This window comes from Micropterus dolomieu, linkage group LG02, assembly GCF_021292245.1.
Source record: "Micropterus dolomieu isolate WLL.071019.BEF.003 ecotype Adirondacks linkage group LG02, ASM2129224v1, whole genome shotgun sequence".
In the NCBI taxonomy this organism is placed as follows: Eukaryota; Metazoa; Chordata; class Actinopteri; order Centrarchiformes; family Centrarchidae; genus Micropterus; species Micropterus dolomieu.
In genome coordinates, this window is record NC_060151.1 from 9,281,228 (window position 1) to 9,294,846 (window position 13,619).

A 13,619-nucleotide genomic window follows, 5' to 3' on the forward strand; every position below is an offset into this window, starting at 1 on the left:
ATTGTCATCGTAGGTGCATGTCCACTGTGAGAGACATAATCTAAAAAAAAAAAATCCAGAAATCACAATGTATGATTTTTTAACTATTTATTTGTATGATACAGCTGCAAATAAGTATTTGAACACCTGAGAAAATCAATGTTAATATTTGGTACAGTAGCCTTTGTTTGCAATTACAGAGGTCAAACGTTTCCTGTAGTTTTTCACCAGGTTTGCACACACTGCAGGAGGGATTGCGGCCCACTCCTCCACACAGATCTTCTCTAGATAGGTCAGGTTTCTGGGCTGTCGCTGAGAAACACGGAGTTTGAGCTCCCTCCAAAGATTCTCTATTGGGTTTAGGTCTGGAGACTGGCTAGGCCACGCCAGAACCTTGATATGCTTCTTACAGAGCCACTCCTTGGTTATCCTGGCTGTGTGCTTCGGGTCATTGTCATGTTGGAAGAGCCAGCCTCCACCCATCTTCAATGCTCTAACTGAGGGAAGGAGGTTGTTCCCCAAAATCCTCTCCTTAATACAGTGCAGTCGCCCTGTCCCATGTGCAGAAAAACACCGCCAAAGCATGATGCTACCACCCCCATGCTTCACAGTAGGGATGGTGTTCTTGGGATGGTACTCATCATTCTTCTTCCTCCAAACACGGTTAGTGGAATTATGACCAAAAAGTCTCATCAAGTCATGTGGTCTCATCTGACCACATGACTTTCTCCCATGACTCCTCTGGATCATCCAAATGGTCATTGGCAAACTTAAGACGGTAGGGGAACAGCAGGGGAACCTTCCGTGCCATGCGTGATTTCAAACCATGACGTCTTAGTGTATTACCAACAGTAACCTTGGAAACGGTGGTCCCAGCTCTTTTCAGGTATTGACCAGCTCCTCCCGTGTAGTTCTGGGCTGATTTCTCACCTTTCTTAGGATCATTGAGACCCCATGAGGTGAGATCTTGCATGGAGCCCCAGTCCGAGGGAGATTGACAGTCATGTTTAGCTTCTTCCATTTTCTAATGATTGCTCCAACAGTGGACCTTTTTTTTTTACCAAGCTGCTTGGCAATTTCCCCGTAGCCCTTTCCAGCCTTGCGGAGGTGTACAATTTTGTCTCTAGTGTCTTTGGACAGCTCTTTGGTCTTGGCCATGTTAGTAGTTGGATTCTTACTGATTGTATGGGGTGGACAGGTGTCTTTATGCAGCTAACAACCTCAAACAGGTGCATCTAATTTAGGATAATAAATGGAGTGGAGGTGGACATTTTGAAGGCAGACTATCAGGTCTTTGAGAGTCAGAATTCTAGCTGATAGACAGGTGTTCAAATACTTATTTGCAGCTGTATCATACAAATAAATAGTTAAAAAATCATACATTGTGATTTCTGGATTTTTTTTTTTTTAGATTATGTCTCTCACAGTGGACATGTACCTACGATGACAATTTCAGACCCCTCCATGATTTCTAAGTGGGAGAACTTGCAAAATAGCAGGGTGTTCAAATACTTATTTTCCTCACTGTAGATGGGTGCAGACCCAGTAGTCACTTTGTATGCAAGCATTAGTGACTTGAATCTAATTCTGGAGGCACAGGGAGCCAGTGGAGGTCACTGAGTAATGGAGTGGCATGAGTCCTTTTGGGCTGATCAAAAACCAGACGCGCTGCTGCATTCTGAACCATTTGCATAACGCACAAGCTGGAAGACCCGCTAGGAGGGCATTGCAATAGTCGAGGCGAGAGATAACTATGGCTTGTAACAGAAGCTGGGTGTCATACTGAGTGAGGTAGGGCCTGATTTTCCTTATGTTGTATAGAGCAAAGCGGCATGACCGAGAGACAGCAGCAACATGGTCTGAAAATGACAGCTGGTCATCAGTCATGACACCAAAGTTTCTCACCACCTTGGTTGGAGTGATGGTTGAGGAGTCAATTTGTAGTTTGATGTTATGGCGGATAGATTGCTTGGCTGGAATGACCAAGAGTTCAGTCTCAGAGAGGTTTAGTTGAAGGTGGCAAGCCTTCATCCATGCAGATATGTCCGAGAGACAGTCCGTGATCCGCGCCGAGACGGTGGGGTCGTCTCGTCTGGCGGGAAGGATAGGTAGTAGGTCTGCAGCTAACGATGATTTTAGTATTCGAAGCTTCTATAGATTATTTCAACGATTCATCGATGCGTCGTTTAAGAAGTACTTTTGCTTGGCGGCAGAATCTGGGTGAAAGGATGGATTAGCACACGCAGGTAGCAGGGATTGTCTGCGCAACAGAGAGAGCTGGAGGGGAGTTAAAAGGTGCAGCTCCCGACACCCAGTTAACTCATGACTGTGAGATTACAACTCACGGCCCAAAAAGGAGAACAACAAACACACGCGTGTACATTTTCATCTGAGGACTGCGGCTTACTTTGGCTAGCCTTCAACTCAACAATCAATCATGATTTCAGTTAAATGCTAAAGTTACTGTTACCTTGTCTGTGGTCCGCTGGCAGAACAACGGCTGCTTTCTGATAAGGCGCCATCGTGCTGTTGCTGAGGCGACAAACGTTTCGTTTTACGGTGAACGGACGGTAACATTACAGAGTTGTTGTTTTCTTTAGCTTGAAATAATCCCATACTTTGGACACTTTCTCTCGTTATTTTCTCTCTCTTCCTCCACTTTGCAAACAGCTCCATCATAATCACGTCGTGTTCACAGCGTAAACGCGATATGCAACAGTAATAAATGTCCCTAGAAGCACTGTGCTGTATAGTTACATGGATTAAACGAAGCATCGATGCAAAGAATTTGTGTCGAAGCATTTTATGAATCGATTTAATCGATCAATCATTTAAGCCCTAATAAGTAGAGTTGCGTATCGTCTGCGTAGCAGTGGTAAGAGAAGCCGTGAGAGCGATTGATCGGCCCCATTGAGGTGGTGTAAATTGAGAAGAGAAGGGGCTCTAGCACTGAGCCTTGGGGCACCCCTGTGGAGAGGCAGTGGGAGGAGGATAATTGTCTTTGCCACAAAACATTGTAGGAACGCCCTGAGAAGTAGGATTCGAACCACAGGAGTGCTTTACTTGAGATGCCCATTGCTGAGAGAGCGGATAGAAGGATCCTGTGATTGACTGTGTCAAAGGCAGCTGATACGTCAAGCAGGATAAGAACTGAGGATTGGGCTGCACCTGTAACCCCCTTGTCCCCCCTCACCAGTGCAGGAGATGGTGAAGGAGATCCAGAACTTCGAGGGTTTGCAGGCCCTCAGGTTGGAGGGAAACACCGTGGGTGTGGAGGCAGCGCAAGCCATTGCCAAGGCCCTGGAGACAAAGAGGGAGTTCAAGGTTTGGAGTGTTTACTCTTGACCGTTTTTGATTATTCTCATTTTTAGTCTTACAATCAAGTTAATCACCTTTTTTACGTTGTAACCAGGATATGTCTGGTATTGTTAGTTGATAAATATCAACTGGCCCTAAACATAACAATAACACAGTGGAAAAACAGCCATCATAAAGTCAATTTTTTTGTTGTCCGACCAACAATCCAAAACTATATATATATATATATATATATATATATATAAATTTTCAGTTTAGTAACACATAAGACAGGAAAGCTGCAGCTTTGAAATGTTTGGCATTTCTGCTCGAAAAAGACACGATTAATGGATTATTAAAAAGGTTTATTTTTCTCTTGATAGACTAATTTCTTGTTTCAGATCTAATATACAGTAAATTAAACATGATTATGAATATATTCAAGATTGTCTCGTGGGTTACATTGACACCGTGTCAACATCTTTATTCTCTCTGTTTCAGTGCTGTTATTGGAGTGACATGTTCACTGGTCGCCTGCGCTGTGAGATCCCACCTGCCCTGGTAATGCTGCTCTTCCTTAACATTATTGTCCATATCTAAACAAGTTAAGCCTTCAGAACCTGTTGGATTATTGCAAGCTTTCCAGTCTCGCTCTTCTCCTGAATTATTACACAGCTGTAACCATGTCTGTTGTCTTTGCTTCGGTACACTGTCAAACTCTTTTTCTCCCTGTTTTGTAGAATTCACTGGGTGATGCTCTGATGCTGGCGGGTGCCAGGTTGACTGTTTTAGACCTCAGTGATAACGCCTTTGGACCTGATGGGGTGAAGGGTATCGAGAAGTTGCTCAAGAGCACTGCCTGCTACACATTGCAGGAGCTGCGGCTCAACAACTGTGGCATGGGCATCGGTGGGGGAAAGGTAGGTCACGAAAACGTGTTTTTAAGATAAGGTGGTGTTAGGTGAGATACACTCAGTGGTCACATTATTAGGTACGCCTGTACAGAGATGTATGACAGTGTTGTTAAAATGGATCATTATGAGCTTTGTAAGATAGATGTAAGTACAGGGCTGTTGTATTGGACTACATTAGAATGTACATGTGTACATCCGCGTAAAGTTCTCTATAAAACCAGAAAAGGCTAAATTTCATGAATACAATGTATATGCACTTACTACTGAAATATTTAAATTGTAGAATAGTTGAAGAAACTAGAAATACTGAAAGCAGTATAAAATGGAAGTGCTGAAGTGTATAAGTTAATTGTGAGTAAAGCGGAAGTGAAGCCGATTATTGATTTATTGTTAACAGCTGCAATGAAAAGAGTTTACAAAAGAAATGGTTCTAAAAATGACGAAGGACTAAAGAGATAAAGAAACTAAATTGACAAGTGTGCACATGCTTAGTAGATCCCATTTCATTTCACTATATGTCCATTGATGCTTGATGATAAATGTCATCAGAATTGAACACTGTTTATATGGACTCCTCAGATCTTGGCTGCTTCATTGAGCCAGTGCCACAAAAAATCCAGCGCAGACGGCGTCCCCCTGAGCCTGAAGGTGTTTGTTGCAGGGAGGAACCGTCTGGAGAACGATGGAGCCACTGCTCTCGCTCATGCCTTTCAGGTACAGGACTAACAACTCGTTGAGCTTTGAATACTTGCAGACTAAAAAGCACTACTCTGAAGAATGCCACGTTGTCTTGCTAGATTACGCTACGACTATTGTGAGAGATTTTACTTCAGCTTGCCTTGCTGAAGCACTTTACATAATTAATCTCAGACCAAATGTCAAATACCTGACTATTTACACAAATAGTCGGGTATTTGACAACTTCACCATCATTGTTCAAAGCTGTTAGTTTGTTACTGTAGGCAAATTGTTGCAGTTATGTGTGAAAATACTGTGTAGCTGTGTAGGTAGCGGGCAATCTTGAAACTACAGTTTGTGTTTACAGTTGATGGGTAGCCTGGAGGAGGTCCACATGCCCCAGAATGGCATCAATCACCCTGGTGTGACAGCCCTGGCTACAGCCATGCAGCACAACACGGGCCTCCGCATCCTCAACCTCAATGACAACACCTTCACCGAGAAGGGAGCTATCGCCATGGCTCAGGTACAGAGACGTCAGATGTCAGCATCATGACTGCAATTTAGGGGCCGATGAAATGGTCCTCGCCAAAATGATTGTTGAAACAAATAGTTTATTGTTTTTGGCCACATGGGTAGAATAACTCTGCAACAAGCTACAAAACACAAATTCAAACACATTATCAGCTTTTATAGTCTCGTTGTGTGATCTATTTCCAAACTGATTTGAGCCATTGTTTATGTAAAATAGTGATTTGTGGAGCTTTTGAGAGCAATAAATAAGGAATTGTTTTTTGTATAAACATGCTGGAGATGGACTTGTTTAAATGATAAATAAATCTACCTTGTACGTTGTGGAGAAGAATTCAGCTTGCTGAGAACTTTGCTTTTTACCCATTGATTGGTCCGTCACCATCAGTTTTACTTCTACTAATAACTCTCTTCCTAATGAGGCCTTTAAATTGGTGAAGCAGTAGCAAATAGTATTGTATCCTTCACAGGCCCTGAAACACCTGCACAGCATCCAGGTGATAAACTTTGGAGACTGTCTGGTGCGGCCAGCAGGAGCCATTGCTATTGCAGAAAGTTTAACAGAGGGACTGCCCATTCTCAAGGTGAGTGAATGGTCTTGATCAGACCTATGCTGTCACTGCCTCCCAGAATAATCATTTGTTGGACTGATTGTTGTTGGCAAAGAGCCAGAGGCTTGACTGTCGTGACCCTGTATGTATGGACAATCTAGTAATGTAACTGAGTGTAAGTAGCCAGAGTAAACATGGTCTTAGATTTCTATGCTTAATTTATTCTGAAAGGTCTTTATTTCCCTGTCTTTATGTTGGCCTTTGTTTGACATTGTTCTTCCCTTCTTAGTAAATATTTTGTCATGTTTAACAGGAACTCAATCTGTCCTTTGGCGAGATTACAGCAGAAGCTGCTCTGGCAGTGGCACAAGCAGTAAAGGGCAAAGACCAGCTGGAGAAGCTGGACCTAAATGGTACAAACCAGCTAACTCTGCTCTTAATTTTTTTTTGTTCAGTATTGGGGGAAAAAATATAGAGGATTCACATTTCAACTAACGTGCAACGAGCTGTTATCCTTTTAAAGTGCAAAAATCTGCTTTAAAGTTCAGTGGTTCTAGACGGGGAGATTACTTTTCTTCTCTAATGCTTCTGCTTTGTGTTTAATTTATAGAGATGTTATTTGGAGATTTTTATTTTGGTTTTAGTATGGCTCCCTTGTAGAATTTAGTCTCTTTGGTTTTCAGGTAACTGTCTAGGAGAGGATGGCTGCAAAGCTCTGAAAGACTCCATGGACAGCATGAAGATGGGTGACCTTCTAGGATCACTCAGGTAATCAAGTTGTACTTAAGCTCATGTGGTGTATTTAATGAAATCCATCCATCCTTTCTCTGTTCCTGTCTATCCTGTTGTGTGTCATGGAGGGCTAGTGGAGTCTATTTGTAGTACGTTATTTCTTATTTCACTATTTTAATTCTATTTAATTCTCCACTTTATTTTAGTGTTTACTCACTACTTGAATGTGCTCACCTAACTTTTCCCTTCAGTTCTCTTTTCCCCACACTCACACACATGCACATACCGACACATCGGCTTGCCCCGCCCCTTCCTGTCTCTCTCTCCCACCCTCTCCTTATGTGGAGGAGGCTTGTTAATGACATAGTTGTAGCTTACTGAAACGATGGAAATCGGGGGTGGTGTGTTCACTGTTGCTGTACCTCGTCTGTGCCTTGTAACGTAAAACCAGGGCAGAGGATAAAATCTGACAAATTACACGTCCAAGAGCATATCTGGTTGGTCCAAATTATTTAGACTTTACACTTGATAGTGACTGGCAACCTGATTTACTATAAGACAACCTGTTCACTAAACACAACCCTAACCCTCGACTTCAAACCTGTCTAACACCAAGAATTCACGGCAGAGTGCAACACACTTGCAAAACCACAAGCATTTTACCCTTCAGTGATTTAGCACGTGGTTTTGTTAAATATCACAATCTTTCAAAAAGATGCACCTCACAGCAGAAAAATAATCCTCACTAATGAGTGGTGTTTTCATTTTGACCCAGTGACGATGAGGGTGAGCCAGAAGATGATGATGACGATGAAGATGAGGAAGAGGAGGATGATGAAGTGGATGAGGAGGAATTGGAGGAGGAAGAGGAAGAAGAGGAGGAAGAGGAAAGCACTGGAATAAAGGTCAGAAAAATGTGTGGTGGTGGTGATGAAATCTCCCCCTGAAACAGACTGCTGACTGTTGAATTTCTAGAAAGACTAAACAACATAAAATTGATTTCAAATTGTAAATATTTTCCAGGCTAATCCAAATGTTTTGACACTGGGAGATTCTATTGTGAGTCCCCAAATGTAAATCCACTGTCATCAGTAAAACCATTGTTTGTTTGAAAGCATCCAGTGTTCCATGCGCCTGCTCATTACAGTTGACATGTCAGTTACCTTACCTTTTCTCTCATTTTTGCGTTTATGATTTCTTAACAAGAGCTTTAATGCTGGACATTTTAGCAGGACTGTGCACCAACATTTCCTCCAAGTTTTAGAGAAGCTTCTGAACTGAAAAAGAAACAATTACACATGAATTTGAAATGGTAACATCATTATGTATTTGTATTATTTTTTTTTTTTACTTTCCCACTAATTAGAAGGACAGATGTTGCTGTATTAATATTGCTGACATGAAGTCATCTGAAGGCCACACTAGCTGCTGTATGAATGTGTGTGTTTGGCTGACTGTCGCCTCTCTCCCCTTACCCTCATAGTTGTCCACCCCTGCATCAGCACCCCGTCCGCCAGACGTCTCCTCCTTCCTCAGCTTTCCGTCCCCAGACAAACTGCTCAAACTTGGGGCCAAAAGAGCATTGCTTATCGAGCAGCAGGTAGACACAAGGAAGATTCCACTAATATGTGCACGGCAGTGCAGTTTTCACCCACAGATTAGCAGTTATCTGTTAATGACAGGTACTAAAGGCTAAAAGAAGAGTCTTGGGTTGTAGTTAAGGAAGGAAATTCAGCTCAGAAGTTAAAATGTGTGTGTTTGACACAAAAACAATCAGAGGATGCATCAGTTTGATGGCGTGTGTGTAAAGCAGGGTGGCCATCAGTAAATGTTTATTTCTTTCTGTGTCTAGGTGGATGTGTCAGATGCTGCAAAAACAGCTGAAGCATTCCTCAAGATCGCATCTGTGTATAAGGAGGAGAACAATGATGTAAAGAACGCAGTGTTGGACAGCATTGGTGAGAAACTTTTGTCTGCATCCGTTGGTTTGATTGCTGTAGTGTTTGCCCTCGCTGACGGAAGTGCCTGACCGAGAGGGAGGAAACCTTACAAATTAACTTAGTGTCTTGTAGTTATTTTGTGGGTTATTTATGTATCATTTATATATCATTGACTGTGTGAAAATATAAGTTTGTAAGTAGGTTTTTTGTCCCTTACAGACACCCTTCTGAAGAAAGCTTTTGCCACTCCTTCCTTCCAAGGCTACAACTTTGTATCATCTTTGTTAGTGCTGCTTGGACTTATCAAGGTATGCAACATAATCAACAATGTTTGCTACAGTACAGAAATGTGTCTGTCTTCTCTGACACTTTCTGATGTCTTATTGTCTTTTCACTGCATTGTCTGTTGTTTTTAAGACTCTTCTCTTTTCTGTCCTCTCCTCCGTCCCTCTGTCCGGTGCTACTGGCGGCTCAGAGTGAAGACAAGGTGAAGCCTGTGCTCGTGGTTCCCGGCCACCTCCATACCTTGGAGCACGTTGTTCGACAGGACTACTTCCCCAAAGAGAACGTGGCTGTGCTGGAGGCCTTCATGTCCCGGTAAGGACGTGACTGAATGAGCCAATCAGCATGCAGCTTGCAGGTACAAAATACGATTGCCACCCCGTCTTCAGGAATAAAGCACATACATGAATGTTGCACTTGGTGATGGACACACATTGGCGACTGCTCCTTTTTGTGCTCGATTGGGTTTCTTAACTTTTGTTATTAAATGTTTTTATATTTCAACACTTTAGTTTCAATGGACAAATATTTAACTTTCTGACATAAATTAAGATAAAGGACTTTATTTATCCTTAAAGAGGTGGTATTATGCTATGAGATATCTTTTTTTGTGCATGTAACAGCTGGAAGGTTTTCATACCCGCTTATGTCTTTACATTCTGAGGAATGTTGAAACGTTTTAACTTAAAAAAGAGAAAGCTGTGTGGATCGCTTGTGTGTGTTGTATTGAACATTACGTCGCGTCAGGTGTGTGTGTGTGTGTGTGTGGCGTCGCTATGATGACAAGTTAGGTACTATCTCTGGGTACTACCTGCAATGGAAAACGGAGCAGGGCCGAGTGGAGTCGAGTCTATCGATTTGCGCTATGGTAGCATTTTTCGGCAAGGCAGCATAGATTGTCAGAACACCGGCAACACGCTACCTTGTTTCTAACTTTTTTTCCCCCTTATGCCATGAGCAACACTAATCACAGTAGCATGGCACAGTAAAATGAGTTGTTACCGTGCTGAGGAATTGGAAGAGTGCAGCTTATCGCCTGCAGGTCTCCTTTCAGGGATGTATTGGGACTGAAATTCAGCCCGGGAGTTTGAGATGGAGCATCCTTTTGGGGGCGGGCATAAATACTTTTGTTATTTTAATTAGGGCTGAACGATTCTGGAAAATAATCTAGGCAAGGCAAGTTTATTTGTATAGCACATTTCAACAACAAAGTAATTCAAAGTGCTTTACATAAAACATAAAAGCAACAGGGAAATATAAAAAAGTTTAAAAGCAACATAGGGAAATTGGAAAAAATACACATTAAAATATAATAAAGGTTACAGTGCAGTGTACAATCTGGGTTAAAAGAGTTTAATGGAAAATAAAAACGGGGTGAGGGGTTGAGCAAATAATTGAGTTACAATTATTTTGAAAAGAGAATAAACAGAAGTACACTTAATCTACTCTCTCTAGCTAGTCTGTACTCGGGTCCGTAGCAATCTTTGGGTCTGCTGAAACTCCAAAAACCCTTCGACACTACAGAGAAACCAGGACATGTCTGTCCACAGGCCGCTTTGATCCAGTTATACTCTGGACCCACCTGCACGTTTACAGGTGGACAGAGTTTCCTGCAAATCACTCAGGCGCGAGATTTAAGACCACTTCCTTCACTCTGTTCAATCTCACTCTCATTATCTTTTCACTCAATTACCTACTCATTTCTCACCGTGTAAATATTTAATTAAAAGCAATGGTAAAAAGCTAAAAAGAAAACAGGACAGTAAAAGTTGCAGTGCAAGTTATCAATCTACTAGTTAAAGGCAGTGGTAAAAAGAAAAATCTTCAGTCTTAATTTAAAAGAACTAACAGTTTCAGCAGACCTGCAGTTATCTGGGAGTTTGTTCCAGATATACGGAGCGTAATAACTGAACGCTGCTTCTCCGTGTTTAGTTTTGACTCTGGGGACAGAAAGCAAACCTGCCCCAGACGACCTGAGAGGTCTGGATGGTTCATAATGAAGCAGAAGATCAGAAATGTATTTTGGCCCTAAACCATTTAGTGCTTTATAAACTAACACCAGGATTTTGAAATCAATTCTTTGACATACAGGAAGCCGATGTATAGACCTCAGAACTGGAGTGATGTGATTCACCATTTTGGCCTTAGTGAGGACTCAAGCAGCTGCAGCTGTCTGATGGATTTCTTAGGGAGCCCTGTAAGGACACTGTTACAGTAGTCGAGTCGACTGAAGATAAATGCATGGATAACTTTTTCCAGGTCTTGCTGAGACATAAGTTCTTTCATCCTTGATATATTCTTCAGGTGATAGTAGGCTGACTTTGTAATTGTCTTAATGTGGCTCCTCAAATTCAGGTCTGAGTCCATGACTACACCAAGATTTCTGGCTTGATTTGTGGTTCTTAACATTACAGATTGAAGTTGAGCTGTGACTTTCAATCATTCCTCCCTGGCTCCAAAAACAATAACTTCAGTTTTGTCTTTGTTTAATTGGAGAAAATTCTGGCACATCCAATCGTTGACCTGCTGAATACAGTTACTCAGCATCCGTATGGGATCATAGTCCCCTGGCGAAATGGTTATGTAAATCTGTGTGTCATCTGCAATAATTATTATAAAACAGCTTTTTCAATGATTTTACTTAAAAATGGGAGATTTGATATGGGCCTATAATTGCTTATTAGTGAACTGTTCAGATTGCTCTTTTTTTAAAAGTGGCTTAATGACTGCAGTTTTCAGGGCCTGTGGGAAAAAAACCTGAGAGGAGAGACATGTTGACAATTTGTAGTAGATCTGAGGCCATGCATTTAGACACATTTTTGAAAAAACCTGTTGGCAGAATATCAAGGCAGCATTAGGATTTCAGATATTGTATTATGTCCTCAAGGTTTTTATGGTTAATAGAATCAAATTGTCTCATGCTATATGAATTGTTTTTAAGTGGACACAGGGACAAGACATATCCTGTTACTGACATGGAGGCACTGATTGCATGTGTAATTGTTTGAATTTTGTCTGTGAAGAAGGACGCAAATTCATTGCAGAATTTGAACCACCCAGTAAAGGTGGATAGAAGTTCAGAGGCTACAGACACAGGAAGGTTGGTTAGCCTGTCGACAGTAGCACACAGGACACGTGCATTATTAGTGTTTTTGGTGATGACGTCAGAGAAGAAGGACCGCCTTGCATTTCTCAGCTCTAAATTATAAATGCGACGTCTCTCTTTATAGATGTCATAATGAACCTGGAGATTTGTTTTCCGCCACCTGCGTTTCAACACACACTTTTTTTGAGTTCTAACCAGCGTGGCATTTTTTCTCCATGGAGATCTTCTCTTACCAGTAACCACCTTCACCTTGGCTGGTGCAATGGCATCAATAACATTTGTAATTTTAGAACTGAAATTATCTACAAGCTCATTGACTGAGACCCGTGAGAGGGCGGGTGTTGAGGAGAAAGCCTCAATAAATTTTTCACTAGTGTTTTCAGTGATATGCCGTTTTGTGATTACCTCTATTTTAACATTTGTGTGCACGCAGATAGCGCTCTCAAAGAAAACACAGGAATGATCAGAGAGAGCAGCATCAGTCACCACAACCTTGGAAATGTTCAGACCCTTGGAGATGACCAAGTCCAAAGTGTGCCCCTTATTGTGTGTGGGCTCCGTTAACATGTTGGGTCAGTCCATAATTATCAAGAACACAAAACAGTTCTTTAGTCCCTCTGTCCTGGGGGTTGTCAACATGGATGTTAAAATCACCAACAATAACTACACAGTCAAAGTCAATACAGATTATAGACAGCAGTTCACCAAAGTCATCAAAAAAGTGTGCACAGTATTTAGGGGGCCTGTACATATTTAGAAAAATAGCTCGAGAAGAGGAAATCAGCTGAAGAGCCACATATTCAAAAGAAGCAAAATTCCCATAAAACATCTTTTTGCATTAGAGGGAGTCATTAAACAAAATGGCAACTCCACCTCCTCTAATGCACTCTAGCTTCACTCATAAAACTGAAGTGGGAGGGTTAGACTCGATAAGGACAGCTGTACTGTTATCATGGTCCAACCAAGTTTCAGTTAAAAACATGAAATTAAGATTGTGAGTGATTTATAAAATCATTGATTAAAAATGTTTTTCCTGCCAAAGACCTAATGTTTAACAAAGCTAATTTTAGTGTGTTAAAAACATTATCTGGCCCACTTTTTTTCGACCGGCTGCGGCTGACAAGGAATTAATACTAAATTTGCAGGATATGTTGAGTGCTTCCTGTTTTTCAACACATTCACCAAGCTTTTTCTATTACCTATCAAGACAGGGATGGAGAAGACTACCAGCACATTGGGCCCCCGGCTTGTCCTGGGAAGAGTCATGAGTGCTATTTTCCTTGTAGCCTGGACCCAGCACATATCAGACAGAGCTTACTGGGCTTTCTCGCCATTGCGGAGCGGGAGGGCGGGTTGGGCGCTGTATTTGTGACACGTGTTAAACCTGGAGGACTTAGAACCAGTGGTGGAGGTCGACAGTGAGGGAGGTTTAGGGTGGAGAAAATGGGAGTGGAGAGAGGGAAAGTGCGGGGAGTAAATTTGGTCCCAGCTCTAACCAGGTTTCCATGTGATCAGTGAAGTCCAACAGGGGGGAGAGGGGAGAAAGGGTGTCTGGAGATAAGGGTGACCTAGATGGGAATTGGGGGGGGGGGGGGGGGGGGGGGGGGGG

The 13,619-nt window shown here is 42.1% G+C and overlaps 1 protein-coding gene across 8 annotated transcripts in view; it reads left to right on the top strand.

Annotated features, from left to right (window-relative positions):
• The window catches only part of rangap1a (RAN GTPase activating protein 1a), a 23,739-nt gene that overhangs the window by 2,326 nt on the left and 7,794 nt on the right, over positions 1-13,619 (top strand). For 7 of the 8 annotated variants that reach the window (XM_046073254.1, XM_046073307.1, XM_046073298.1 and 4 more), the window contains 13 exons: positions 3,176-3,303; positions 3,778-3,837; positions 4,017-4,196; positions 4,770-4,904; positions 5,236-5,394; positions 5,870-5,983; positions 6,264-6,363; positions 6,634-6,718; positions 7,458-7,587; positions 8,166-8,282; positions 8,535-8,640; positions 8,842-8,930; positions 9,098-9,219. In XM_046073254.1, coding sequence (XP_045929210.1) covers positions 3,176-3,303; positions 3,778-3,837; positions 4,017-4,196; positions 4,770-4,904; positions 5,236-5,394; positions 5,870-5,983; positions 6,264-6,363; positions 6,634-6,718; positions 7,458-7,587; positions 8,166-8,282; positions 8,535-8,640; positions 8,842-8,930; positions 9,098-9,219 — 1,525 coding nt within the window. Of the gene's footprint in view, positions 1-3,175; positions 3,304-3,777; positions 3,838-4,016; positions 4,197-4,769; positions 4,905-5,235; positions 5,395-5,869; positions 5,984-6,263; positions 6,364-6,633; positions 6,719-7,457; positions 7,588-8,165; positions 8,283-8,534; positions 8,641-8,841; positions 8,931-9,097; positions 9,263-13,619 lie in introns of all 8 variants that reach the window. The other variant, XM_046073316.1, reaches the window with a different exon arrangement.